General features: G+C 42.5%; 1 protein-coding gene across 1 annotated transcript; it reads left to right on the plus strand.

Annotated features, from left to right (window-relative positions):
- Positions 1 to 503: 503 nt before the first annotated feature.
- Positions 504 to 27,865, plus strand: IGSF5 (immunoglobulin superfamily member 5). The gene is made up of 8 exons (XM_030957578.1): positions 504 to 561; positions 6,696 to 7,016; positions 8,148 to 8,456; positions 12,626 to 12,754; positions 13,410 to 13,434; positions 17,979 to 18,091; positions 19,325 to 19,401; positions 27,797 to 27,865. The coding sequence occupies exons 1-8, from the start codon at positions 504 to 506 to the stop codon at positions 27,863 to 27,865; spliced, it is 1,101 nt and encodes a 366-aa protein (XP_030813438.1).
- Positions 27,866 to 27,956: the final 91 nt, after the last annotated feature.

The following is a 27,956-nucleotide window of genomic DNA, read 5'->3' on the forward strand; positions in this document are numbered from 1 at the left end:
GGGTATAGGAGGCACTCTCAGGTTCTGAGGAATAACTCTGGGGACCTTTTTTGCACTCTCAGCCTTTCTGAAGGCTCAGTCTGGGCAGCTGGGGGGAGATTTGATGTTTCTCATCCTCACAAGTGCAGAAGCTCAGAGAATTATTTTTCTCAGTTGCTCAGGAGGAACTTCAATGATGCAGCTGGAGCTGCCCTGGCCCTGTCAGTGCTGAAGCAGGAGGGGCTGAGGAATGAGAGATCTGCAGGAGGAGGTTTCTCTGCTGAAAACAAGTTCCTCTGTGTCTTTTAAAACAATTATTTGAGGAAAGACTCAGCTCTGTTTCCAAACCCTCCCTCGTTTAATCTTTTCCCCTTGTTGGTGGAACAGGTCACACAAAGTCACCCTTGTCACAGGACCCAAACTCATTCCTGAGTTTCTCCAGGAGTTCTGTCCTTCAGCTCCTTCTCAAGCATGCAGTGACCACTGGTGGCTTCCTGCCTCAGGGACCAGGAGAGAATGCTCCAATGGAGAGTTTCCAGAAATGCATTTTGCTTCCCCTCATCCTGACTGCCTCGCTGCCAGGTAGGACCCGTTCATAACCCGTGAGATGAACCAGCACGGACAAAATGTGGGCACCCACTTCAGGGTGGTGGAAATGGCCTTGGGGATGAGCTCAGGCTGAGCACTCAGCCACAGAGTGGGATTATTTCAACTGCTTGAAAGGGGATGTTTGTATTTCAAGCCTGAACAATTTAAAGTGTGCTTGAGCGTGGAGGACTGAGCAGAGTGTGGGGTGGGGAGGAGGTGGGAGGGCTGCCCTCTTTCAGTTTCTCTCCTTGTTTTCCTCTTCCTCCTGATTGGGACTGCTTTTGAGGGTGCATCTGTAGAAACCTCAGCATCAGCAGCTGGTTTTTACTTCCAGAAGTAAATGCAAATTCTCACATTGCTGGTTTACCACCAATTCACACTTCACATGCCTGAGTCTCAAAGTCAATTCAGATTAAAAATGTCTTGGTGGCAAAGCTTTGGAGGAAAAGTGAATATTAAGTGATTAGTTGGGTAATGGAGACTAGGCTGATTTTTTTTTTTTTAATTATAGTCTAGCTGGAGTTTTAAGAGGCTCTGACAGAAATGAGCTGCAGTGGGATGAGGGGAAAGGTGTTGTCATGGATTAATAATGAAAAGAAACACAATGCAGGAATAAACACTGAGTTTTCTGAGCAGGGGAGCTGCACAGGGTTGTGTGGCATTCAAGAAGCTCTTAAACAACCTGGTGAAGGGGAGGGAGCTGTGAGGTGGCAGACTTTGCAAGCAGTGCAGAATTACTCAGGGCAGCCAAATCCAAAAAGAGACCAGGAAGATTTGCCAGAAAATGTCAGAATGTCAGATGAGTGAGTAAGAAAGGCAGAGAAAGCATTTAATGCAAAGCATCTCTTAAATGTAATGTCTAGTGGAGAAAAGAATAGATGTCTTGGAAAGAGAGTAAATTGCTGAGAAAGAGAGAAAATGTCACCATTTAATGTCTCCAGCAAGGGCAGGTAAAATGAAACCTGGCATGATGTAAATCCACAGAAAGGTTTAATCTCAGATATTGGCTGTTTTGTTAACCCTTCCATCGCAAACAGGACAGGTCTGAGAAAGCTACAAAGTGTGATGGAGCTGTTCTAAGGTAGAGAATCAAAGAATTATAGGATGGTTTGGGTTGGAAAGAACCTTAAAAATCTTCCAGTTCCTGCTTGTGAAGAATAAATGGTAAAAATGTATTAAAATGATTAATTTTATGGGAGTGAATGGTGAAATGATTATTTACAATTTCTCAGAAAGAATTTGTGGTAACCACTAAAAGTATCAGAAGATTTAAGGCTAACAAAAGCATGTTCTTTTCTCAGAGCATGTAATGAAATAGTAAAGCTTATGGTCACTGGCTGTGGGGGGTATCAAATTATAAACAGGCTGAAAAAACCTAGAAACAAATATCATAAAGGGTAGATCCATAGGTTCAGAAGTGTCACCATCACATTTTCTGAAATATCCCTTCACCAGGATTTCTTCTCCTGGGAAGCTGAGAAGCCTCAGAGAAAAAGGAAAACAATATGATCTCATTTGCTTCTCCTGTGTTTTGCTGCTTTGGAATGTGGTTTGGAGGATTTTTTTTTATCCAACATGTGAATTGTTTTGACCTAATGACCAATCACAGTCAGGCTGTGTCGGACTCTGAGGAGAGAGTCAGGAGTGTTTAATTAGTATCTTGTTAAGCCTTCTGTGAGTATCCTTTCAATAGAATAGAATAGAATAGAATAGACCATAAAATAATAAATTAGCCTTCTAAGAACATGGAGTCAAATTCATCATTTCCTTCCAATGATGGGGACCCCAGAAAATACCACAAAAAAGCAATTTTTGGCTCAGGAAATCCCTGGATCTCTATTTTTTTGGGCACTGGGAGGTTCTGCCAGGGATTGCTGTGAAACGTTGAGTGAGAGGAGAGAGGAGGACAAGCCTGGGGGCTGTGGAGAGGTTTGGGTGCAGGTGGGAGGAAGTAAGAGTTGCTGAGCATCAGGATTCTGGTATTACTTGACAGAAACATCCTGTAAGCATTTAAAAATTCTTGTTAACACGAAGTGAACGAGCCAGTCCCTCGCTGCAGGCTTTGACAAGCTCTAACCTACTTTGGGTTTCAAAAAGCTCAGCTGCAGGGCTGTTGGGTTTTGAGACCAACTCGAGCTGCTTATTTATTTATTTATTGTTGTGTATTTAACAGCTGGTAGCAGAGCTGTGGCTGGAGCAGTGGTGAGGAAGGGGAGGTAGGAGGGAAGGTGGGGTGAGCAGGAGAATGAAGAAAAAGTGAAGAGAAAAAGGAATTTCAAAGAGACTGGAAGGAAAAAAAAGATGTAGAAATTCAAACAGAAAGAGCAGAGAGGGAAGGGAGAAAGATATTGGATACAAAAAGTGAAGGATGAAAAGCAGTGTTTGTGGAAGGGCAGTATGGGTAGAGAGGGGGAGATTATTTTGAAATACGATAATGAGGCTGGAAAAAAAGAGGAATCATTATGGCAAAAGGATAAGCTCATCCTGTCCTTCCCTGTGCTGCATCCAAATAGGTCACTCACAAAAGAGGAAAGAGAGACAGCAGAGGACAGGAGGCAAGGAAGGGAAGGTAGCCAGGTCTCAATGCCCTTGTTGTTGAAAATCCAGTGTGGAAGAGTGGTCCTTTGGGGCTCATTCAAATGTGGAATAAAAACCATTGTTGATGAAGGGCAAGGGTGGCTCTTTGGCAAATGAGGTTCCCTCAGTGCAGGCATCATCCTGCACAAGGTGCATTCTCATTTCTTCACTACCTGCAGTGGTGTGACGGTGAATTTGTGTGGCAGAGCTCACAAAGGAGTTGGTTTGTGCTGCTGGGAGGCACCGAGCACCTGGGACACCATAAACACTTCATTTAAACAAATTTTCACCCGTGCTGACTGCTCTGCAAACATTCAGTGATGTGCCTCAGAGAAGGTGCCCTCACTCAGCCCAGGGGCGATCAGGGAGCCAGCCCAGCATTCCCCTGCTCTTTGCCTGGGTGGGATGTCTCCCTGCTGGTGTGGGGGGAAGCAGATGTTAAAGCAGCTGTTAAGAGCTGAACATGTAATTCCTGTAAAGTGCAATGAGAATCTAGCCCTTAATTTGTTTAAAAGCAACCATCTGCAAGGTATTTTTGAAGCAGGATGCAAATGAAAGCAGCACTAACATTTTTTTCTCCCCAGTGCATGAGGCAAGGTCCAGCAAAGGCAGTCCCAGCACTGGCTGGAGGCATTGGTGGCTGGGTTTGGATCCCATTTGTGCCATGAATGTCCTCTGTGACCTCACACAGGTGACTTTGTCACTGTTTGTGCACAGGTTGGACAATGGAACACGCTGTTGGTTCAGGGCTCCACGTGCAGAACAAACAATAAAGGCAAGAAGATAAAGAGGCAAAGGAGAAATCACCAAAACCATTCAGGCCACAGGTGGAGAATGATCAAACTCCTTTATTGGCTGGGAGCTAAATGGAAGAGAGGTTATGTCCCACTCCTCAGCCCCTCTGCCTCCCAAAGGATCCCCATGCAGGGCTCAGGGACCTTTCCCCATGGGGCAGCAATCAGGGAAATGTCATTTATTGCTCCAGCAGACATGGTTGGTGGAAGGAGATGTAGATCCTTCCTTACCTATGGACTGATAAAAAACAATTATCATAGATAAATGATTAACTCATACCTACCTGCCTATACTGTCCTGAAGAAAGCAAAAAAAAAAAAACCCACAGCCAATGATTTTTAGAGCCAATGATCACTAATTATTCCTGTTTAGGGATAAATTTCAAAGACTAATTAACAGCAAGCATTGTCCTGAAAGTTGAACCATTTATTCAGAGCCCTGGCAGACCACAGCTCCTGGAAAAAGCAGAGTGTTTGCACAGGCATAGAAATAAATTCCAAGTGCACAGAGAACAGTTTGCATTAAGAGGGGCAGAATGGGTAAGTTTTAATTTGAACAGAAATATGATTTACTTAATCTTATCTGGCTTTATTAATTATCACAGTAGGTAAAGTTTGCTTTTCATTTAGTGTTTTGTTGCTCACACAAAAATATACTCAGCAGACTGAGGTGCATGGCAGAGGTAACATAACCCAGGAAGGTGGAAAATTCTTGTGAAGGTTTTTGTAAACATGGCAGAACTCAGAGTCAGCCATACGCAGAGCCAGGGAGAGCAAGGTTTGCACAATCCTGCAAAACAAAGAAGTCTGAAAATGCTTGCAGCAGGTGGGAGGAAGGAGAGGAGCTGTTTATATTAAAGAACAATTCCTGGCACCAGCCTGGTTGGATGTACAGTGGTTAAATGTGGGCTGGGTGTGGTGTTTGTGAGGTCCCCAGGACGAGGTGAGAGATGAGAATCTTGACTCCATGTTCTCAGAAGGCTGATTTATTATTATATGATGTGATATGATGTTATATGATGTGATATATATGATGTTATGATTATGCTATAATTATATTATATTATATATAAATTTATAAATAATATATTTTTATAGATAATATAAATATATTTATATATAATAAAATATACATTTAATAATATATAAATATATAAAAATACATATAATTTTATAATAAAATATAATTTATATAATATAATGCATATAATATTTTGTAATATATTACATATAAAATATATATTATATAAATATATTTTATATACTTATATAAATATATTATGTAAATATATAATATAAATATTATGATATGATATTATAGCTATACTAAAACTATACTAAAGAAAGAGAAAGAATACATCCAAAGGCTTAACAAAAATGAATAATAAAAACTTGTGACTGACTCAGCGAGTCCGACACAGCTGACGGTGATTGGTCATCAATTAAAACCAATTCACATGTTTGGATAAACAGACCCCAGACCACATTCCAGAGCAGCAAAACATGGAGAAGCTGAAGCTTCTCAGATTCTGAGGAGAAGAAATCCTGGTGAAGGGATTTTTCAGAAAATGTCATGGTGACAGCTGGGGACTGCAAAAGGCTCTGGGCAATGGAGCAATGAGGTTCCAGACCCCAGTCCTGGGTGCAGCTCACTGAGGCACTGGTTGCAGTGTCCTCGCTGAGACTGGGCTCTGGTTCCATTTATACAAACACCAAACACCTCTGTTGTGTGAAAAAGACAGTGTGTCCTTCTCACATCAGCTGCTGACTGAAAGAATTTTTTTTCCATAATTTATAGCTAATCCATTAATGAATAAACTACCTAAAAAACAAACTTGGTGTGAACAAAACCCTTAAAAATTACTTCATTGCCCTGAATACTCTCAGCAAGGGAATGATGACCATTTCAGGCTTCCTTTCTCCTGGAACATAATTGGAACACTTATTCTCAGGCCAAATTTGCTGGCATGGGGTTTTAATGAGACTGCCATGGGCTGCAGTGTCTAATTGCTGTCATCATGCAGAGCTCAGCTGGAAGCATTGGGGCACCACAGCACTCCTGGTGCTCCCTCAGCAGGAATATTCCCTTGGGGAGGCAGATCCCCCTGGCAGGAGGGAAATGTCCTTGCTTGGACTCAAAATATTCCTGTGCAATTGGTGGAGTTGGCAACGGAGGGCTCTGGGTCTATGAGGAGGAAAGGAAAACAAAATGACTTTGTTAGGAGCGTTCAGCTCTGAAAAATATTGGCCAGAATTCACACTGCCTTTCAAGGAGTTAAAACTAATGAGTTTAAGCACACCTTGGATAACAGAAAGCCTTTAGGGAGGCTTTAGAAGAAATACATCATAATGTGTGTGATGAATGATTGAGGAACAGGGGAAAGAGCTCTGAAGGATACGATGGGGCTGCAAAAAATCAGTGGCAATCCAAGATATGGAAAAGGGACTGGTTACACACTCCTTTAATTATTTAAAGTGTAGGCAACTCATGTATTTTCCTACTTAAAAGTGGGATTTTTTTCTGTCAGCAAAATGGTAGTCAGTGAATTACTGAAGAGAAACAGGTGATTTTGGAGTGGGAGAAGAAGACATGAAATAATTAAAGGCATTTTAAAAGAAAACCACTTAATCTAAGCAGGATCTGAAAGAATAGATTGCACACCTCCATCTCTGAACTGGTTAAGATGTTTGACGCTATCCAGCCACCTCTGTTGGGGTTGTGTATGTATTTATGGACTGGTTTTGGTTCCCTCACAGGTCTGGGCTTTTGTTACTCCATCACAAAAGGCCCTGAGAACGCCACAGTGCTGGCTGGCTCTGAGGCCAGGTTCAACTGCACAGTGTCTGCAGGATGGAAAGTCCTCATCTGGCTCTCCCAGGGCAGCCCTGTGCTCACTGTGCTCAGCTCCCAGGGCTCTGTGGAGACCACAGAACGCTTCACCTCCAGGAACTACAGCACTGGGGATGAGTTCACCTCGGAGCTGATCATCCACAACACCCAGCTGAGTGACTCTGGCAGGATTGAGTGCAGCATCCAGCAACCCAGCCAGAACAACTTTGCCTTCCTCTCTGTTCAAGGTGTGTATGGCTGATGCCTTGGGAAGGCTGACCTAGAGCAGAGCTAAAGAATAAAGCAGGGATTTATTAAAATGGATGCACCTTGGGCAGCACAAGAGCCCAGCCAGGGCTGCACCCAAGATGAACCAAAATGGCCCCAAAATGCACGGCCGGGCACGGGGTCTGTCCCTGGGATCAGTTCTGCTCCATTTGCACCTTGCAGTTCATTGTCCCATTCCAGCTTTAGCCCAGGCAGTCCCACCCTGCTTGTTTTTCTCTCTGCAGCCCACGGTGTTTGTGCTCCTGGGCTGAGATTTGGATCATTTGTCCTTGGTGCCCAGCTGGAGCAGGGATTGTTTTGTCTCCCTGCTCTGTGCAGAGAGCTCAGCATCCCATCATATGAAGCCCAGACCCAAACACTAAAGCAGCACAGAATCTGAAACATATAAAAGTTCAAACCTGAGGCATCACAGCCACCAGCAAAAAACTGTTTTAGTGTGCTGCACTTAAGGGAATCCTCTGAGGAGTTGCTGAGGTTATCCCTGGGAAGGAGCACATGCTCCCATTTACCATCCTTGGCCTCCTTCCCTCCTCACCCTCATTTTACTGATTGGGTTTTAAAGTCCCATGCAGAGTGCCAATAGCAGAGGTTTTAACTGCCCCTGTTTTTTCCTGCTCCATCTCTTATTCCTTATCATCCTGCAGCCAGGAAAGCAGGATCTCACCAGCAGGCACCATCCATCCATCAAGGAGGGGTTTGGTGCAGTGATGATCTCATCACCTACCTGTAAACCTCTTCTTATATGACCTGAACTTATTTAAAACTTAGAGAGAAACACTCTTATTTCACTATGTTGTCCTCCAGCTGGATATGTGTCAAGATGGCTAAAAATTGCAATTTCCTGCTTTTTATTGGAAAGGTATAGAAAGTTGAGACTTGTGCTTTAACCTATTGGGTAATGGGCCCGTGTAGTTGAAATATCTGCATGTTTCCACCATGCATATGGTATATCTGTATTAATAATTGTTTTCCACTTCATATCTCAAGGCATAGCTATTTCTGGGTAGCCAGATAAGATTTAAAAACCGCCAGCAGGAAAGCAATGCAGCGAAACGTTCTGAAGGAACAAAAACATCTTTTCCCTCCCACAGTTAATGGATCTTTACTCATCAAAAATAGCACCTTAACAGTAAAAGACAACCAAACAATTGAGATTGTTTGTGAAGCCTTAGGATGGGCTCCAGCTCCAGACATTGCCTGGATGACAAATGACTCTTTGGTTGATAAGTCGAGCTATGTTACCCAGCAAAGCCCAGGATCTCATGGCCTCCACAATGCCCTGAGCACCTTAACTCTGACTCCGAGGGACACGGAGGTTTTGACTTGTTTAGCTGACATAGAAGCACTCCCCAGCCCTCAGAATGCAACTGTAACTCTTATTTTTGACAACTCTGCCACGGGTAAGTGAATGTTTGTTATGCTTTTCCCGTCCCGTACCGCCCGTGCTCAGGGCTGTGCGTTTTGTTCTGCTTGGTTTTGCTTTAGAAAGCTCTTTATTTGCCAGTGAAATCCTCTGGGGTGTGGGATCCAGGGCCAGGAGTCACAGCATGATGTATAGGTAGGGTTAAATGTACTTTTAGCAGTCTAATGAACCGTGAAGCCCAAGGTAGGACTGAGCAGGACAAAGCCTCTGACAAATATCTGCCTCTGGCTCCTGTGGATTCACTGCTAGGAAAACCAGCATTTGCTCCTTGACCAAGAAAACACCCAAGGAATTTAGATCTTGAATATCCTTGATCAGAGCATGCCAGCCATATTAACTTAATTTCTTACAAAGCCAAGCCCTCGTGTGAAATTGTTCTCTGTAATATCCAATATCAGTTTCACCCCTGATTTGGGAAAAAAACCCCTCCCAGTTTCTGCACACAACCCAGAATAAATTCTGTCCTAACATATATGGAGCTTGTAGGGCAGTGCATTAGGTTGCTTTTTACTGGCTTTCACTTAAAGAAATTCAAAGTTGCTTTAATCCAAAGTGGGATGTCAGGCAAATCTCTCCAGAGCAGTTAGCAAGGCCTTTGATAACTCTAAATATTTTTGCTAAGGTTGTAATCATGCTGACAGCTTCTCTTGATGAACTGATTCTTCTTCTGCAATGGGTGAGCAAGGCACACACAAAACATCTTTACAGGGTATCAATGAGGGGTTTGGTACAGACATTTTGACACATAAACAACTGAGAAGATTGAGTAGCTGTGCCCTTTGTTTTCTGTATGAATCATTATTAGCAGGCCTTTTTCAGAAGTGCTTGCTTGGTAATGCAGTTGGAAAAGGTCATTTTACCATCCCTAACATGGCCTTTTGTAGTCACATTGATCTTAATTACTGACTAAGCAAAATAGGACTATCCTGAGGAAATTAATAAATTCCCCTGCCCACTCATTTGTGATGTTTCCATAGCTACTCCCTGCAAATCAGAAGAGGAGAAAAACAGATGTCATGAAGCACTATTAGTGTATAATTAGTGATTGTATAGGACCATCATTCATTTCTCTTTGGAAATACCATTGTGCAGCAGCAGCAGCAGGCACTCAAAATTTGACAGGACAGGAGAATCTGAAGTCTTTAAATGATCAGGATGAAATAAAAGCATGGAATTTATGACTCAGGAAGGTATATAATGTATATATCACACTCAAAATCTAAGAGCTTGTCCCAGTTTTCATACACAGGCTCAGGCTTAGCTGGCTCTTGTGAAAGAACACAATCAGCTTCAAACATGTAAGAAATCCTTTCCATAACTACTGAAAGATCAATTTTCCCCTTAAAAGCTGGGGGAATCAAATTCCTCCTTGTTGCTGTCAAGCAATACAAGAGCTACAGAAAACCTGAGCCCTCTCCAACCCCTGGGGAGGGAATGTCCCTCCTTCCTGCACCTCTGGGTCAGTCTTTCCATGCAAAGTGATGCATTTTCATGTCATTCTTCTTCCTGCAGGGGTGTTTGGCTGAGCCTGAAATTTGGGAACTCCTACAGAGTTATCCCAGGCGATGCATTCACAGAGCTGTTACTTGGAATGGGATCCATGGGGGAATTCCTTAGCTGGGTCCAAGCTGTCTTTGGTTTTGGTGTTGAATTCCTGCAGGCTTTTTGACCTGCAGAAGTTGATGGCAGAGCGTCTCCCATGAGCCTTTGGATGTCCTTTGCTTTTGAGATCAACCAGAAAGCTCCAAAGAGTCCAAGGAGCCACGTGCAGGTTTTTCCAGTCTCTCGTGCCTCACTGGTCACCTGCCTGGGAAAATCCCCTTTTCTGCAAACACTTTGTCAATGTTTGGACAACTTAGGGAGGAGCCAGAGGTCGGGATGGCAGCAGAGGATGGGCCCTGCGGAATGAGGAAGTGGCTCTGTCCACACTAAACACTCCATGGAACTTGGTTTGCATTTCCTAGGGACTCAAAGGGATTTAACTCCTTCACCCCTTCGTGCCCCTCCCTTGCAGCCCTGCTTGTGTGTTCACCTGGCAGCTCCTCATTCACACCCAGCTCCAGCTTCTTTCTGCATCCTCCAAAACTGCAGAGACACAAAGATGCTGAAGCTCTGGGAGTGTGTGTTCTACCCTGTCCTTCTGGCTTCAGCTCCATAAATCTCTTGGAGATAACCTGACCCTGGCAGGCAGTGAAGCACCTTGGTGTGGCAGCCAGCCTGCAGGAATGGGCTGGTGCAGGTGTGTTTAGCTCCTCCCTTCTCACCAGGGTTAAGCTTTCCCCTCTAGCTAAATAGATGTCATTCATATTTTAGTTATCTTGAAATCCCCAGGGCATCCCTATGGAACAAAATGTACTGAAATGTAGATATCTGTTGCAGTACTTCTAGATAAAAATACTATGAACAGGTTTATCATCAATTGATGGCAGCCTACAGGATTTACTGCTAATTTTCAGCAGTAAATCCTGTAAAATTTTTTTTTTCAGTAAAACTGAGTGCTTGTTTTTTTTCTTTTCCTAATAGAAGAAATTCCAAACATGCTGGTTGAGCATTAGGATTAGAAGAAGACTCGAACAAATTGCTTAATGATAGTGACCTGAGCTTTGAAGAATGCAGGTTCCTGGCAGAGGTTCAGGCTTTGTAGGAGGTTTTGGTAGTGTATCTTTTGAGTCTGAAACCTCCAAATCCCAAACATGCACCCAGGAGAATTTGTAAATAGAAGTGATTTAGTTTATTCCCTGCCACAGGTAAACCTGGTTCCCACATCAGGGGAATTGCCCTGACCTTGAGCAGCTCCCAGTCACCTTCATTGCTGTGGTGCGTTTTCCAGGGGTTTTGTGGCCATGGAGTTGTTAATTGGGACCTCAAATGAGGAAAAGGCAATCACAGACCCATGGGACAGGACTGTGCCAAATCTGCACGTGTCTCACACCTGTGGTTTGGATTGGAAAATTGTTTCTAAACAACTGCCAAAGTGTTTTGGGGCTGCTTTCCAAAGGGAAACCAAATTCAAGGTGCTTCTGGAATATTTGGTCAAACCAAGGGGCAGGATGATGTGGCAAGCAGAACTGGCATCTTCCTTGTACATCCAGCTGCCTGAGCAATATTCCCCAGCCCTGGAAGTGTCCAAGGCCAGGGCTTGAATCAACCTGGGATGGTGGAAGATGTCCCTGTCCATGGCAGAGGGTGGAACTGAGTGTTCTTTAGGGTCCATTCCAACCCAAATAATTCCATAATTCTGTAATTCTAAATGCAAGATATTTTTTAAATTATGTACACTTGGGAGCTGTTTGGTCATATCAACTGATTTCAGAAAGACATTGAATTGTCTTTAAATCCCCTCATTTAACCCTGTAGATTACAGCAAAGATGAAGGAATCAGTTAAATGTGAGCATGCTGTAGAGAAGATGGGTCAGTAGCTGTGTGTTCTTCACTGGTTTTGCTCTTTGGTGCTCTTTAAGTGGAGAACAGGAGTCCCACCAAGCACATCCCAAAATCAAACACTTGTTGAAATCGCTGAGAGAAGTCCCAAGATGGAATTGTTTTGAAAATCATTTTTCCAGGCTAGAGATCACCAACTGTACTAATCACCTACAACTCTTGCTGTGGTTTGTGGGGAGAAATGAACATTTTTCTTTTTCAAAGCAGTTCACTTTATTAAAAGGGACACATACACATTTGATCAAATTAATGGTAACCCAAAATATGGGTTCTGTTTTCTCTCCACTGACAAGAACGGCCAGGCAAGACACTCAATATTTGCAGTATGGAAATACATATTACACCTCAGCTGAATCTTAACACCTTTCCCCAAATGTCTCCAAAGCACTCTGGGACGCCCAGAGTCCTTTATATTCTATTATAAAATAAAAAGTTTGAAGGTTGCAACCTTGTGAAGAAGTTGCAACCTTTTCAGAAGAGAAGTAGCAGTGGGAAAAGCTACAACTGCAATAAAGGATTTGAATTCAGGAATATTTTAAGTTCTTGGGTGCCATCCATAAATACAGAGTCTGTCATTTGGAAAACACAGCCTCCTTGTTAAATCTTCACCAAACACTTAATAGCATCTCCCAGAAAAGGTAAACATGCTGAAAAGGGTGTTGTGAGGCTCTGACAGTCCAATGTTTCTCCATTTAATTTAACAGAAAATTATTACAGTGAAGACAACAGGAGCACATGGGTTATTGTACTTGCAGTTGTGCTTTCATTTCTTGGCATTGTTCTCCTGGTCGTTATTGTTGTGGTTGCTGTGCGCTGCTGCCTGAAGAGGAGAGGTGAGTGAACCCTCACAGCTGGTCTAAACATTAAAAAGTGGCTTTGATTAGACATAAATCTACTTCTGTCACCTCTGATGCTGCACAAATTTTAATTTTACTTCTGTAAGCAGAAGACTGAGCAGGCAGATCCTGCTCTTAACCACGACCTGTTTAAGGTCCTCCTTAATTTCGCCATCATGTTTCTCTCATTAATTTATTCCAGTCAGAGTCAGCCCTTCACATTAACTCCAAGGGGATCATGGTTTTGGGGAATTTTGGCTTTTAAAGACATTTAAAGGTTCTTTATTGAAGAATATTTTCAGTGCTGTGTGCCTAATTCCAGTTTCCATGTAAGATGCTCTACAGGGCTGCCCAATTTTGCAAACAGGGTGGAAGTTCCATCCAAAGTTCCATCATGCTGAGATATCTGATGGTACTGGGAGGTCGATTAGAGTGTCATTGATGATTTTCAGGATTTGGTGGTTTTTACAAAGATTGAGGGCCATTGGTTGTTTCTGTATGTGGATATGAGGATGATGAGGATGGATAAGGTGAATGATCCTAATTGTATTGTATTCCTGGAACTTAGGGCATGCTCTTAGAGAACTTAGAGAAGTTTTAAATTTGAATTTCCTGTATTTTAAGCATCTTTTTTTTTTTCTTAAATTTTTAGGATCTACTTATCAAAATGAAATAAGGTAAGTCAGATGATGGAAAACTTTTTGGGGTTTTTGCTGGACTCTTTGAGGCTGCTGCAGGGTGCCAAGAGGGACGTGCCAGTGTCCTTGTCCTGCCATAATCATCCCAGAACTCCTGGGCTGTGTGAGCTTGTGGGACAGCTCAGGGATGGGGGACAGCATCCAGGGAAGGGCACTGCCTTAGGGATGGGGAACAGCATTCAGGGAAGGGGGCTTACTTAGGGAGGGGGGACAGCATGCAGGGATGGGGGACAGGATTCAGGGAAGGACACTGATTTAGGGATGGGGAACAGCGTCCAGGGAAGGATGCTGATTTAGGGAGGAAAGGAGAGCCCCAGGCTCGCAGCAGGCTGTGAACTCCGATCCCACAGCGCTGAAAACTCCTCGGAAACCCCAAAGCGCTGATGCGGCGCAGAGCGGGCAAACCCAGCTCTGCTGAAGCGGAATTCCTCGGAGCCGGCTGTGCCCCCAGGTGCCCCGGGGAAGGCAGGGGAGGGAGGATGGCAGGACAGGACCCGAGCCCGGCGGGCGATTGCCGCCGCCGCCACAGGATGTCACTGCCACACCGGCAGCGCGCCGGGAGCCGGAGCGCGGCGGGCAAATTCCACCCGGTAACGGGGAAAAAAGGGTTCAGAGGGCAGGTTTCGATTGGATATTGAGAGGAAGAAATTAGATACTATATATGAGTATATATTATATAATATATATATATTATATAATATATATATTATATATATTATAATAAATATATATCATATATATGATATAGTATATATAGGGACGGTTTCGATTGGATATTAAGAGGAAGAAATTATATACTATATATTATATATATTATATATTATATATAATATGCATAATATATATATTTAATATAATATATATAATATATATGATATAGTATATATAGGGAAGGTTTCGATTAGATATTAAGAGAAAGAAATTAAATATTATATATGAATATATAATATATACAATATATGAATATAGAATATAAAATATGTATAGAATATATTATATATATGATATATATGATATATATTATAATAAATATATTATATATATGATATAGTATATATAGGGAAGGTTTCGATTGGATATTAAGAGGAAGAAATTAAATATTATATATGAATATATATTATATCTGATTATATCTATTATATATACTATATTATAATATATATTATATATATTATTATATATAATGTATAAAAATATAATATATACAAATATAATATAGATAATACATAACATATAACACATAACAAATAGCATATAATTACATTGTATAATTCTTGACTGAGAGGCAGTGGTACAGGTTGTCCATGGATGATGTGACTCTCCATCCCTGGGGGTGTTCATTGGAGCAGCCTGGGATACTGGAAGATGCCCACAGCATGGGCTTGGAGCGAGATGATCTTTAAGGTTTCTTCCCACTCAAGCTATTCTATTAAAAATTAATATAAGATATAATAATATTATATAATTATATAGTATATAATAATAAAAAATGCTAAAAAATTAATAAAGCTGCCCCGTGGATTTTTAATTAAAAAATTAATAAAACTGCTTGGAACATGATGATCTCTAAGGTTTCTTCCAACCCAAGCTATTCTATAATAAAAATTAATATAATATATAAGAATATTATATGATTGTATCATATATAATAATAAAAATTAAAAAATTAATAAAGCTGCCCCATGGATTTTTAATTAAAAAATTAATAAAACTGCTTGGAACAAGATGATCTCTAAGGTTTCTTCCAACCCAAGCTATTCCATAATAAAAATTAATATAATGTATAATAATATGATTAAATAATTAATAATAATAATAATAATAATAATAATATTATTATTATTATTATTATTATTATTATTATTATTATTATTATTATTATTATTATTCTAAAAAATTAATAAAGCTGCCCCATGGATGAGTATCAGCACCTCATCCAGTGATTTTCAGATGTGTTTCAGTACAAAGTTGTTGTTCCATTATTGCACTGAGATGGAAAACTTTAGAAATCAATAACTGGTGGCTCTCAGCATTAAGATCCTTTTTATCAGCAGCTGTGACAGCCATGACATTGGGGCTATTAATATTATTATTTATATTTAGGCAGCATTGTGAATTCATTCCCTGCCTACGCCTGTGGGGTTTAAGTCCCCATCCCTTAATGAGTTTGCAGAATGTTCCACCCCGCTGCCTGGCACGTCAGTAATTCCCAGTTTCATTAGCAGCCTCTTGTGGGGAAAGTTTGTGCAGGTCTGTTGACAGATTTCCATTTGTAAAGCACTTTATTGATGGGAAACAAAATAAGGAAATTAGATACCCTCTGTTTTCTCCCAAGGAAATGACGCTTATTATGCCATGCCATACGTGTAAACTTCCATGTGATTTCTTACTTTGTAGGGCTAAATTCATCATTTTGCCAAGTGCAGCTCTATAAATAGGGCAGGACTAACTCAGCAGGGATTGCTTGGATTCTGACTTGGTTCAGAACCCCAAAAACTTCCACAAGGATCAACTGTACAAGGGCAAAACCAGTTAAACCTGCAGGGAAGGACCTGCCCAGCAGTGGGGTCCGTGTCCTTGCCAGACCCTGCCTTGCTCTTGTGGATCTGCAGTGCTTCTTTCAGACAACCCGAACAGGTCCAGAACAGGGCATAACTTTCCTTTCCCTCTATGTTTTGGCATCTGATCTGGGCAGAAACAATTCTACCTTCATGGCAGAAATGTGGTTTTTAGCTCTCAGTACTACAAAGTTACTATTTCTCCATTAAAGATGAGTTGTCTCACTGTGTTCACATAATTTCAACTTAAAAAAACCTGGGATGAGTTCAGGCTCTGAGGCCCAGTTTGGACTTGGAGATTCAGTGTTGATTTCAAGGTCTGAAAAACAATGACCCTGAAATTACAAGGATTATTAACAATCACAGATTTTGTAGGCTCAGTGTGTTTTTTCCTTGGGGGGGAACTTCCCTGCAGTAAAAAGAATGATGCTTGTCCAGATTTTGGAAGCTGCTGTGGTAGCAAAGAAGTAGTGAGACCAAACACACACTGGTTTATTTCCCACCTTTATTTTTAACTTGGCTGGCTATCTTCCTGTGCCTCCCACACACCTTTTCTTTTTTAATTTTTTTTTTTTTGTAGCTGCTATTTATTTGGCTACTCCACCGAGTTTGTTGGGATCTAAGGCTCAGAGAAAAGAGACAGCACAGTGTCATGGAACATGTGGGGGTGGTAGCCCTAAACATTTGCTTTTGTCTTCTAGCAACCATGGCAGGGCTCTTAGTGGTGTCCAAGCTGTTTATCTCCTAAAAAAGCCCCATAGCTGGGAGCTGACTCACCAGGCTTGTGAGTGCATTGGTGACACCCCTCTGAAGCTCTGGGGGCCTGCAAAGTGATTCCTACTAAACATAAAAGAAGGAGAATTACAGAGTAATGGAATCATTGAGGTTGGAAAAGACTTGCAAGGCCACCCAGTCCCAGCTGTGCCCCATGGGCACCTTGTCCCCAGCCCAGAGCACTCAGTGCCACCTCCAGGGCACACCTGCAGGGATGGGCACTGCAAAGCTCCCTGGACAGCCCCTGCCAAGGCCTGAGCTCCCTTTCCATGGGCAAATTGCTGCTGCTGTCCCAGCTGAGCCTGCCCTGGCCCAGCCTGAGGCCGTTCCCTCTGCTCCTGTCCCTGTGCCCTGGGAGCAGAGCCCGACCCTCACTACAACTTTTGTACAAGGACACGCAGCAGTTGCCACAAACGTCACCAACATCCCTTCCCACCAAAAATTCCAGGTTTTCCATGGTGGATTTGTGTTTGCCACACCTCAGACCTAGGCAGAAGTGGACCTGGGAGTGTCCTGGAGATGGGTCCATGGTAGCAACAGATCAATAGCATCTCTTCTGGCATCAGAATTTTGGGTGAAAAAGCACCATTTTCTCCTTGTGCAGCTGTGAAGGCACATTCTGCAAATTCAGAGATGTGTTACTTTAACCAAGGAGTTTCTCTCTCATGAAAAGCAAATTTCAGAGTGAAAGATTAACTCCAGAGTGTACTGATGGGTCCTTGACTGTGGGATGTGAGAGGACAGGCTTTGGGTTTGCAGCTGGGCACCAAAATGATCAGCTGTCATAAGTGACCTGGCTGGTGTTCCATTATTGGGCACATAAATATCCTGCAATTCAGAATCAGAGATCAAAATTAATTTTCTACAAAACCTATGATCTGGCACAGGGTCCACACTTTTGGAAGACTGCCTTATTTTCATGGTTTTTTGACATTGCAGCTGATGGAAACTTTCCAAACAGAATTCCATGGGCAATACTTCCATGCTAATTGCTTGGAATATGTTTTACACATAAAAAAATAGGTGTAAAAATGTTAGGTATAAAAAATTTAGGTGTAAAATTTTTTTAAAATTTTTTTAGGTGTAAAAATATTATTTTTTTGGGATGTGAGATGTTTACTTCTTTCTAGTCTGCTACCTAAGAGTTCTCCCACCATGAAGAACTTCTAATGACACCTTTTTGTTTTCTAGAAAAGTTTCAGCTGAGAAGAAAAAAGAAGGTGATTTGGAAGACAGGCAGAGGAGCGGCAGTGAAAATCTGGGATACATTCCAGAGGAACTGTGGAACACAGAGCACAGCCCAGGTGAGTCTAAGCTGCTGAATCACAGATTGTCAAATTGCTTCTCAACATGGGCCTTTTGGACCACAGGTCAAGCAATTAAAATTATGAGCTTTCACAATATTTAGTGAAGGACTTGTGTTTTTCCTGGACCTCTCCAGAACATTTTTGATGTTTTAGAGGAGGATCCTCCAAAAATATAGTGGAAACACCCAAGTTCTTTGCAATTGAATTTAGATTTAGTCCTTGGTTTGTTTTTTTAAATGCCTTTGTTCTTCTAATTGTCTTCTGGGGCCAGATGTGGGAGGACTGGATTTTCATACAAGCAGCAATTTAGGCAATATTTTGCAGTTGGCCTGTGAAAACAAAAGAAAATCCACCACTGCCAACACACACACACACACACAAAAAGAAAAAAATTAAAACAAGAAAAAGGAAAGAAAGAGAAGAAGGAAAGAATAAAGGCAGTTAGTGAACTATTATTTTACTGATAAATGACTAAGGTAGCATTATAAATTCTTGTCCTTAAGCACAAAGACTCTTCAAAAGCAAATGTAAATCTCCACCAAATCGTTACCCGCCACTTGCATTTTTAACCACATTATTCTCAAAACATTTAATCAAACACTTAATGGCATAAAATTATTGTGCAGAGTCTATAATCCAGGCACACATCCTTTCCTGTCTGACAAATAAGTGGTGAAGAAATAAGTGCAGGGGAAAGATTTTGAGAGTATGTAGTATTGTAAAATGCAGCAGTTATAAAAAGTAAAAGGGAAATTAAGTGGATCTGGACAAATTGAGTCCACAGAGTCCTGGACTGGCTTTTTTCATACTTGTTGCTGTTCTGGGTTGACCTTGGCTGGTCACCTCCCTTCTCCACTGACCTGAGTGTCTCCAGGACTGTTTCCTTCACACTTTCTGCTCTTTCCCAGGTCCTGCTGTGCTGGGGTTTTTCACCTTTCCTTAAATAAGTTATGGCAGAGGTCCCACCAATGTCACAGCTCAGGCAGGACCCACCTGGAACTGCCTCTGTCTGACACTGGGGGCAGCTCCTGGTGTCACCTCACAGAAATCACCTCTGCAGACTCCCTCAGTACAAAGATCTGGCCACGTTAGCCCAAAAAATTAGGCTTAGTTTTGCTCACGATATTAATAATTAATATTATTAATATATAATTAATATTAGTATTAGCTGTTGTGGTTCCTGCCCTGATGGACACCGAGTAACATAAATCTTTTATATTCTTGTTGCAGGACTTTCCTCTCTTCCCCCAATGTTTTCCAAGTTTGCTGGCCCTGATGACAATTTGCACATCAGCTCTGTACCAAAGGTAATGCTGATTTCTTGAATATCTCGACCTTTTTTTTTTCTTTTTCACAGAGTGTGTGTTGTGCTAGAGCCAAACATAGATTTTGGGCAGGTGGACAATTAGAAGTTAATTACAGCTGTAATTGAGTAAGTGGAATGTCCCCTCAGCATTCTTGAGTGCATTTTCCTTCAGACTTGAAGGAGATGTGGATATAAGATGGAGGCACTGTGAAGGTGAGGTTTGAGGTTCCTTGGCAAACAAAATCAAGTGTAGAGAGTAAATAAAATTTGCATTTTCTCTGGATTCTTTCTTGACTGTATTTTCCAATATTATAGAAATTTCTTCAATCAGGAGCTTTACATTGATCTTGAAACCTTTGTTATCTCAGGAGGGAGAGCAAACACCCAACACCCTGTGCCCCCAGAGCTTTGCCCCTTTTCCTTGTGGATAAAATGCAAAAAGAAGAGCTCAGTGTTTTTCCTCCACTGTTTCCATTCTCAGTGGCCTTGCTCTGAAGGCTGGTGCTGCTCTCTCTTGGCTTCCAGCACAAGAGCAATGTGAATCTTAATTTATGCCATATTTTTATAAAATCCATTTAGCACCTCCGGGATGTTTTTTTGCCAATATTCTCTTGAGAAAGTGGTGGTGATGTGGTACTGAGTTCACTCCTCAACACAGTGATAATTCATTTATTTCTGAAGAGCTGCTTCAACATGTACAATGCAGAAATCTGTCTTGGGGATGACACTGCACATAAATCATAGCAGAGTGTGTCAACTTCTCTTGGCACACAATGAAATTTAGGAAGCACTCAATCAACAATTAAAACAATGATCACATAATGCCAGTACAAAATAACAGCAATGACACTGATGCATTTGTGCCTGGTAGTTATGATGGTTGACATGAATGACTTGTCAAACAAAATACTTTTAAAGGAAAGCTGAAAAGTCTGCACAAAACAGTGGAGGCATCAGTGTGGATCTATAACCCCAAGCAACACTTTCAGACAGAGTTTGGAATGGTTGTGAACAGGATTATGGGGTTTTTATCAGCTCCTGCACACACAAATGGGGCCCTCACAATATACTGAGAAGCCCTGTTCAAACTGACAAATAGTTTGTCTTCACCGAGCCATTTTTAGATTGCTAAATATTGCTCTAACACATGGAAAATAGTTACAAATAACTTTCACCTCTTGATTCTCTCTTGGTGTTTTTCAAGAATATGTGTGCAGCTCTTGATGCAGGTAGAAGCCACTGTGACAGAGGTTTTCTATTGTCCAGGGACAACTGGTTTGAAAATCATAAATATTTCAATTTTATGCTGTTTTCCTGTGCTGGATTCAAAGTTTCCCTGGCCACTTGATCTCCTAGGCCACCTAACCCAGGATTTCATGTGGAGGCTGCTCCTTTCATGTCTCACATTGAATCAGGACAGTGAACAGAAGCTCCCATGCATTTGGCACGTGCTGTCTGCTCAGACAGCCAGGAGAGGTTGTGCTGAACACCCTGGACACATTTCAGGGCAGGAGATTGACTCCAAGAGGTGTCTGGATGTGGCACCATGGTTTAGGGGTGATGATGATGGTGGTGATGGTTGATGATGGGACTGGATGATCTGGAGATCTCTCCCAGCCTTGATGCCTCCGGGATTTGGTGGTTCTGGGATCCATTTGGGCATTTCCCAGTGCCTGGGTGCTCACTGATGGTTCATGGGCACTGGCTGGGCACTGTGGTGGCATTAAGGCATTGGGTGACATCTGAAAGGCATCCAATTTGGGTGTTCTCAGGCAGCTCCATCCACTGTGAGAACAGCAGTGTTGTGAGTGGGGACCATCAGGGTTCACTGTCCTGATTGAAACTGAGACATGAAAGGAGCAGCCTCCACATGGAATCCTGGATTATGTGGCCTAGGAGATCAAGTGGCCAGGGAAACTTTGAATCCATCACAGGAAAACAGCATAAAATTGAAATATTTATGATTTTCAAACCAGTTGTCCCTGGACAATATAAAACCTCTGTCACAGTGGCTTCTACTGCGCCAAGAGCTGCACACACATTCTTGAAAAACACCAAGAGAGAACCAAGAGGTGAAAGTTATTTACAACTATTTTCCACATGTTAGAGGAATATTTAGCAATCTAAAAATGGCTTGATGAAGACAAACTATTTGTCAGTTTGTGTTGTCTTGCACTAAATAGTTAAGTGTATTGTGATGGCCCCATTTGTGTATGCAGGAGCTGATAAAAGGCTGCTGAAGGTTTACCCTAAATTGTGGATTTGCAGTTTGTGATTTAATTTTATCACAACAAATGCAAATAGAGCAAAACATTTCCCAGACCAAAAGTAGTTTCCTTTAACATTCATAATCTTCCCTGTTAACTGCATAATACAGTTTTTTTTTCACAAAAGGTGTTCCTGGATATATTCCAATAAAGTTCAATCACCACTGATGCCAATATATTGCCTAGTAACCATTGTAGTGCTCTTTCATTATATTTCTTGTCAAGTAGGTGAAATCAGGTGTTCACTCATTTAGCTGTTTGCTGGCTAGTGCTGAATCAAACAATTTGTTCAGAAAGCACCTGTCCTCCTGCCATCTTCCAAGCACAGAAAGTTGTGATTCTCAGTTGGCTTTCCCTGCCTGACTACTGGAGACATTCCCAAAGACTTTCCATCTTTATTCTCTAGGGCCTTTTAGGGAGAAGTAGGGGTTAAAAAACCCAAAAAACAACAGGAGGAAGGAAAGTTATCCCGAGGATTTTTTCCATAGTGAAGGAGGTCAGGAAGCGGTGGACTCCAATAAATTACTTCTCTCTCCCTGGGTAATCAGGAAAAATGAGCAAAAGTCCTTGCAGTGCTTCTTTAGAGGTCAAGAAGAAGGAAGGAAAATCCAAGGCCTCCCTGAGGAGCCGGAAGTCCATCTCCTGATGGAAAATTTGCAGATTGCAGATGTAAAACCTTATCTGTTCTCATGTCTCCGAGGGTAAGGGCTTCAAATTTGATCCCTTCTGTTCCAGGTGTAAAAAAGTTACAATATTAAACGATTTGGGAGATTGAAGGAGACTTTATATCGCAGGTTTTGCTTCCTCAGGATTTGGTAACCGTAGACCCAACTGGGTACAAACCAAAAAGCCCTGGTGTGTGTCATAAAGGGTGACAAAAGAAAAACACTGAGCTCAGCTTTTGGCCATTCAAACTCTTCGAATCAGAAACTAATGCAAAATGTCCACAGAAGATAAATGCTGCCCAGTAATTGCACTGATCAATTCACAACCTGAACAAAAGGTTTGGCAAAGAACAAGGGAGGAAAATCAAAAGTGTGTGAGACGTTTAAAAAATGATGAGTAACGAAGCAAATTATTGAGCTGAGGGAAAAATGACCAGCCACTGGAAGAGGAGGCCAGAAGCATCAGTCAGAGGTGCTGGAAAGTCTTCATTGTGATGATATTAACTGAGAAAAGGTCAAACTGAGAGCAGAGGTGCAGGCTCTGTTTAATTGCAGATGTAGTTCCTGACAGGGATGGGTGAGTGTGATCCTTGCTCCCAGAATAGGGGCTGAGCTGACAGAAAAATGCGTTTTAGGGACCAACATCCCACTCAGGGAACAGTTCCTCACTCCCTGCCCCACAGTGCTCTTCCAAAACCCAAGAGCAGTGAGGGGGATCCCCTGCCTGGGATTTTGCAGATTTCGGGGCAGTGTCACCTCCAAGGAGCTCTGTTCTCCAAGTTCCCACAGAAGGAGCTCTGAGGACTGAGCAACTTGCAGGATTGGACAATCTCCTAGATGAGCTTCATCATGAGCTCATTTAATATGCCATGAAGGTCTCTGTGATAAATCAGGAGCCCATTCCATGAGGGTGTGAATGCTCATTTCCAATGGGCTGGACTCATCCCTGCTGTGACTCCAGCCCAGCTCCAGGAAACTTCCACAGCCTCACTCCTCCTTCCCAGTCCAGAGTGAGTCATGGCTCCCTTAATGGGGAAGGATCTATTTTTCTTCTTAACTACTCCAAATGACACTCTATAAACTGGAAATATTATTTAGCTGTGCTTGTGGTTTTATCCTGAGAAGGAAATGAATGATGAATTGCAGCTCCATTTATTGCCCCATATAGAACTGCTCTGACTCTGAGGGTTGTTGGAAAGAAAAATTAAGCTATCAAAATTGAATTAAAAGGTCAATAAACAGAAAAATAAATCGATGAAAGCAAACTATTTTATCCCTGCTGATGAAATGGGCTGCAGATATGTCATGTTATGATATCCATTGGTTAGCATATCTTGATTAAGAGAGCAATAAATATTGATGATACAGATAAAGAAATAGCAGGGGCAGTTTACAGATTTTTTCTCCCAAACGTCTGTGGGAGAAGGGGAGGAGTTAAGGCATAAGGGTGGGATTAACCCATGAAGAAAAAAGGGGGAATTTCCAGACTGTATTGGTAGGCAGAGAAATGTGCTGAGTGTCCAGAAAGTTGACAGGATGGAACTGGTTTGTTACTTGAAGTAATAATATATCTGAATTATTTTGTGGATATCCACAATTTATGGAGGTGGGTGTTTTCCTGTAAAAGAAGTGAATTTCGAATTAAAATTGAAAACTAAGGGCAGGGGAGAAATAACCTTCAGAAGCAGAAATCTGTGGCTTTGCCCCCCTGATTCTTTGTTCTGTTTTTGTCAGCCCGGTGTGTGATGCATGCAGACACATTTGGGAGCGCTCCCACCACATTAATGTCAGCACTTTGTTCTCATGCAGTTGGACTTGAATATTTTTTGGCTGGCTGATAGCAAGCCTTGAGTTTCTCACACAATTCCACAGCATCAGTGTCTGAGGAGCTGCCATCCTTCCCCTCAGTGCTGAGAGCAGAGTCCTGTTCCACAGGGCCAGACGTGTGCTCATCATTCACATCACATCACACAGGGTGCAGAACTGGCTGAAACATGAGTGTAAGAGCAGAAACCCTTCTTTCATTGACTGAAGATCAGTATTCAAAGCACCATGGAAGGATTCACCCCTGAAACCAGCTGATACACACTCAGTTTACCTTCTGATTCATCCATGTGTTGCTAGCTCCCTTTTTGTCTGGCTGAAGAGCTGCAGGAGATGAAAAGATCTATGCTGCATCTGTTTCCCCAACCAAACCAACAAAACTATGTGAAGCTTTTCCCAGTGTTATAATCCTTTTATAGAAATCCCTGTGAAGAGGCACCCAAGGCAGATGATAAATCAACAGGCAGTCTTTGAAGCATGTGACTGTCAGATATCCATGGTTAACTGGATGCCAAGCTGACAACACAAAGAGATTTAAATCTGTGTAAAAGAAATGCTGATGTTAACACATCCTTCCTGATGGGGGGACCACCTCAGGAACTCACTCCTGTGATGCTGTGCTGTGCAGCAAGCCACTGGAGATGGGGTTTTTTCCCTTCAATCTGTAGGGTGTAATGAGTTATGAAGCCCTTTTTTCTCAGACTAGGACTGGCAGGATTAGTAAAGCACTGAATGAATCTAAAGAGGAAACAACTTTGGAATCAGAACCAAGCAGGGGCTGCAGCAGCTCCAGCAGATCAGGGTATAAATAGGAAGTGGTTGTTATGGTCCTGCTCCTCTGCGTTATTATTTGTAATTGCAATTACTATTTGTAATGCATTATTACATTGCATTATTATTTGTGATGTGATGTATGAGATCTTCCATTGCATTCAGAAAATGAGTTTTAGGTCAGTGACCAGCAGCCAGCAGCCTCCACTTCAGTGAAGGCTCTGCTGCTTCAGAGAAAGCTCCCCAGAAAATGGGCCAGCACACAGCATGAGCTGATTGAAATTCATGAAATTATTCATTAATTGATACCAGAGCACAGTAAGCACGAAGTAGAAGCAGCTCTAAAGCAAATAACTCTGAGAGAGGCAGCAGGGCAAGGGTGAACCCTCATGGACGTCAGCCCCACCCTGGGAGCAAACTCTGCTCAGGTCCTGCTTTGGTGGAGAGGAGAGGTGCCATGACAGACAGGGCTGGATGGCTCATTCCTGAGGGTGGCATTTTTAAAGAAAAACAGGCCTGGTGGGGTTATCCTTTCCCCAGTGCTCTCATGAGGCTGCCTGGATCCAGCTGCTGCTCATCCTCTGGCTCCCTGCTGTTCAGGATCATCTACAAGCCTAAATCAGAGAATCTCAGAGTGGTTGGGGTTGGAAGGGATCTAAAAAACCATCCAGTTCCACCCCTGCCATGGCAGGGACACCTCCCACTGTCCCAGGCTGCTCCAGCCCCAGTGTCCAACCTGGCCTTGGGCACTGCCAGGGATCCAGGGGGCAACCACAGCTGCTCTGGGAATTCCATCCCAGCCCCTCATTTCCATCACAGGGAACAATTCCTTCCTAATATCCAATATAGGCCTTCCTTCTATCAGTGGGAGCCATTCCCTGTGTGCTGTCCCTGCATCCCCTGGAAATTGTCTCTCTCCAGCTTTCCTGGGGCTCCTGCAGGCCCTGCAAGGCCACCCTGAGCTCAGGCCAAAGCTTCTCCTGTGCAGGTGAACAATGCCAGCTGTGCCAGCCTTTCCTGCCAGCAGAGCTGCTCCATCCCTCTGCTCATCCTGGAGCCTCCTCTGGGCTCTCTGCAGCAGCTCCAGCTCCTCCCTGCGCTGGGGCAGCTCTGCAGGTGGGAAATCACCTGTGCGGGCACAGGGACAGAATCCTCTCCCTAAATGTCCTGTAGCATTTCCCCCAAATCCCCCCAAAACTGTCTCTTCCACAACACTGCTGGGTGAAGTTTCCAATTTATGTCTTTTTCCCTTTAGCAAATCTGGTGCAATAGAAAATTTTTCTGCAGCAAGTTCTGGGAAATATTCTCACCTCAGTATCTTGCTAAACATGGGCTACAAACCATGACCTGTTTCAGGGAGTTGTAGAGACAGGGTGTTCTTGAGCCCCCTCTGAAACTTTCTGGTTACTCACTCTGCTACTGGTTTTGTATCCTTTATTCTCACAGACAACAATATGTGGGAATATTTCCTTGCCACAAACATAAAACTTGCCTTTGGCATTTTTTTTCAGATTTTTTCCCCCATTCTACTTAAAAATTTGTTATTTTGGTGGAGGAGGTAGTAGAGAGCTTCTCTGCTTAACACTGAGGTCTTTGGGTAAAACCACTGAGGTCTTTGGGCAAGAAATTAAATGCAGCAGAAGGATCTTGGAAAAGGTCCTTGAACAGAGCCAAGCAATGCTGTTACTTCCCAAAGTACCTCTCCTCTCTGCAAAAATAAACAGTAAAGAAGGGTAAATTTAGAAAACAGCAGCATGTTCCAGCAACAAGAAGGGATGGGAGGGTGGAGAAAGAGAGTTGTGTTTAAAACAGAAGGCAGCTGTCTCGTGAAATGCTCCTAGGATGGTTAAATTTATCCCACAGTGGTGCTGGGGCTCATTAAATACCAGAGCTATGTTGTCCACATTTGTTATCTAACATTTGCCTCCATCTGTTATTCAATAATGTATATGTACCAAATGCATTATTGAAGATGTTTAATACTGGAAGAATACCAGAGCAATACAGACTGTCCATGATTAATGCTCCAGAAACAAAGCTCAGGAAAATTGGTCAATAGTTAGAGAGCCAAGTCTGCCTTGATAAAACATTTCACTGAGAAAAACAGTGAAATTTCCATTAATTTCCAAGGGCTTGAGACCAGGTGAGGAATTACAGGGAGGAGGTGCTGCTACTACATTTAAAAATCCACAGTTTTTGTTATTCAGATGCATTTGAGAGCGAATTTTTCCTTGTCTTTTCCTCTGCAATGATATTTTGTAAAAGCACAGGAGTAATCAGGGCTGGAGATGCACCTGCACTTGTTTCAGATGAAGGAGGAGAAGCTTTCCAAGGCTGCTGAGCATTTGCCCTGCTCTAATCCCCACAGTGCAGTCAGTGGTAGTGGAATCCTGGCAGTCTTGGGAAGTTTAAAAAAAGCCTGGCTTGGATAAACACTGAGACACTGAGAGTGATCTTCCAGCCACGTGAAATGCTGCTGTGCTGTGATTTCTGATGGACTTGGAAAGCAAATATTCAGATTTTTTACAGCTTAACAAGTTCCTTTAAGAGAATCAGAGGAGGAACACCCAACAACACCTTTTGCTTAGGAGCACACAGACTGCAGAGGCCACAAGGAGCTCTCAGGCAGCATGAGAGCAGATCATGAACTCCCAGCACTGCCAGCAGCGTGGTGCATGTGGAGCTTTTGTTTCACTCTGCCTCTCGTGCTCTCCTTTGTGTTTGGATTTTGAGTGGGTTTCTGGTGATACATTTCATTTTGCTGTCATGCTCCGGGGTGAGGGGTTGGCAGGTAACCTCCTGAGACTCCTTGTGGGACTGCTTTTCTGGGATCTCTTTCAGTTCTCTCACTGGTTTTGCTCTCCCCTAGGTGCGGCCTCAAAGGCGTCCTGATTATCCCATCAGCCCAAAGAAAATCAGGAATGTGACACTCGTGTAGGATGTGCTTCTCCAAGAAGTTGCTTTTTTACATGTTTGGATGCCTTCATGCAATGCAGAAAAGTCAAAACCAGTTCTCTCAGTTTAACTTA

This window comes from Camarhynchus parvulus, chromosome 1, assembly GCF_901933205.1.
Source record: "Camarhynchus parvulus chromosome 1, STF_HiC, whole genome shotgun sequence".
NCBI classification, from domain to species: Eukaryota; Metazoa; Chordata; class Aves; order Passeriformes; family Thraupidae; genus Camarhynchus; species Camarhynchus parvulus.

What these genes read in the sequence shown, in the direction of transcription:
- IGSF5 (XM_030957578.1), top strand. Translation starts at nt 504, where the DNA reads ATGGAGAGTTTCCAGAAATGCATTTTGCTTCCCCTCATCCTGACTGCC. An exon ending in TTTTGACAACTCTGCCACGG is followed by an intron (nt 8,457 to 12,625) that starts GTAAGTGAATGT and finishes TTAATTTAACAG; the next exon opens with AAAATTATTACAGTGAAGAC. An exon ending in ACATCAGCTCTGTACCAAAG is followed by an intron (nt 19,402 to 27,796) that starts GTAATGCTGATT and finishes GCTCTCCCCTAG; the next exon opens with GTGCGGCCTCAAAGGCGTCC.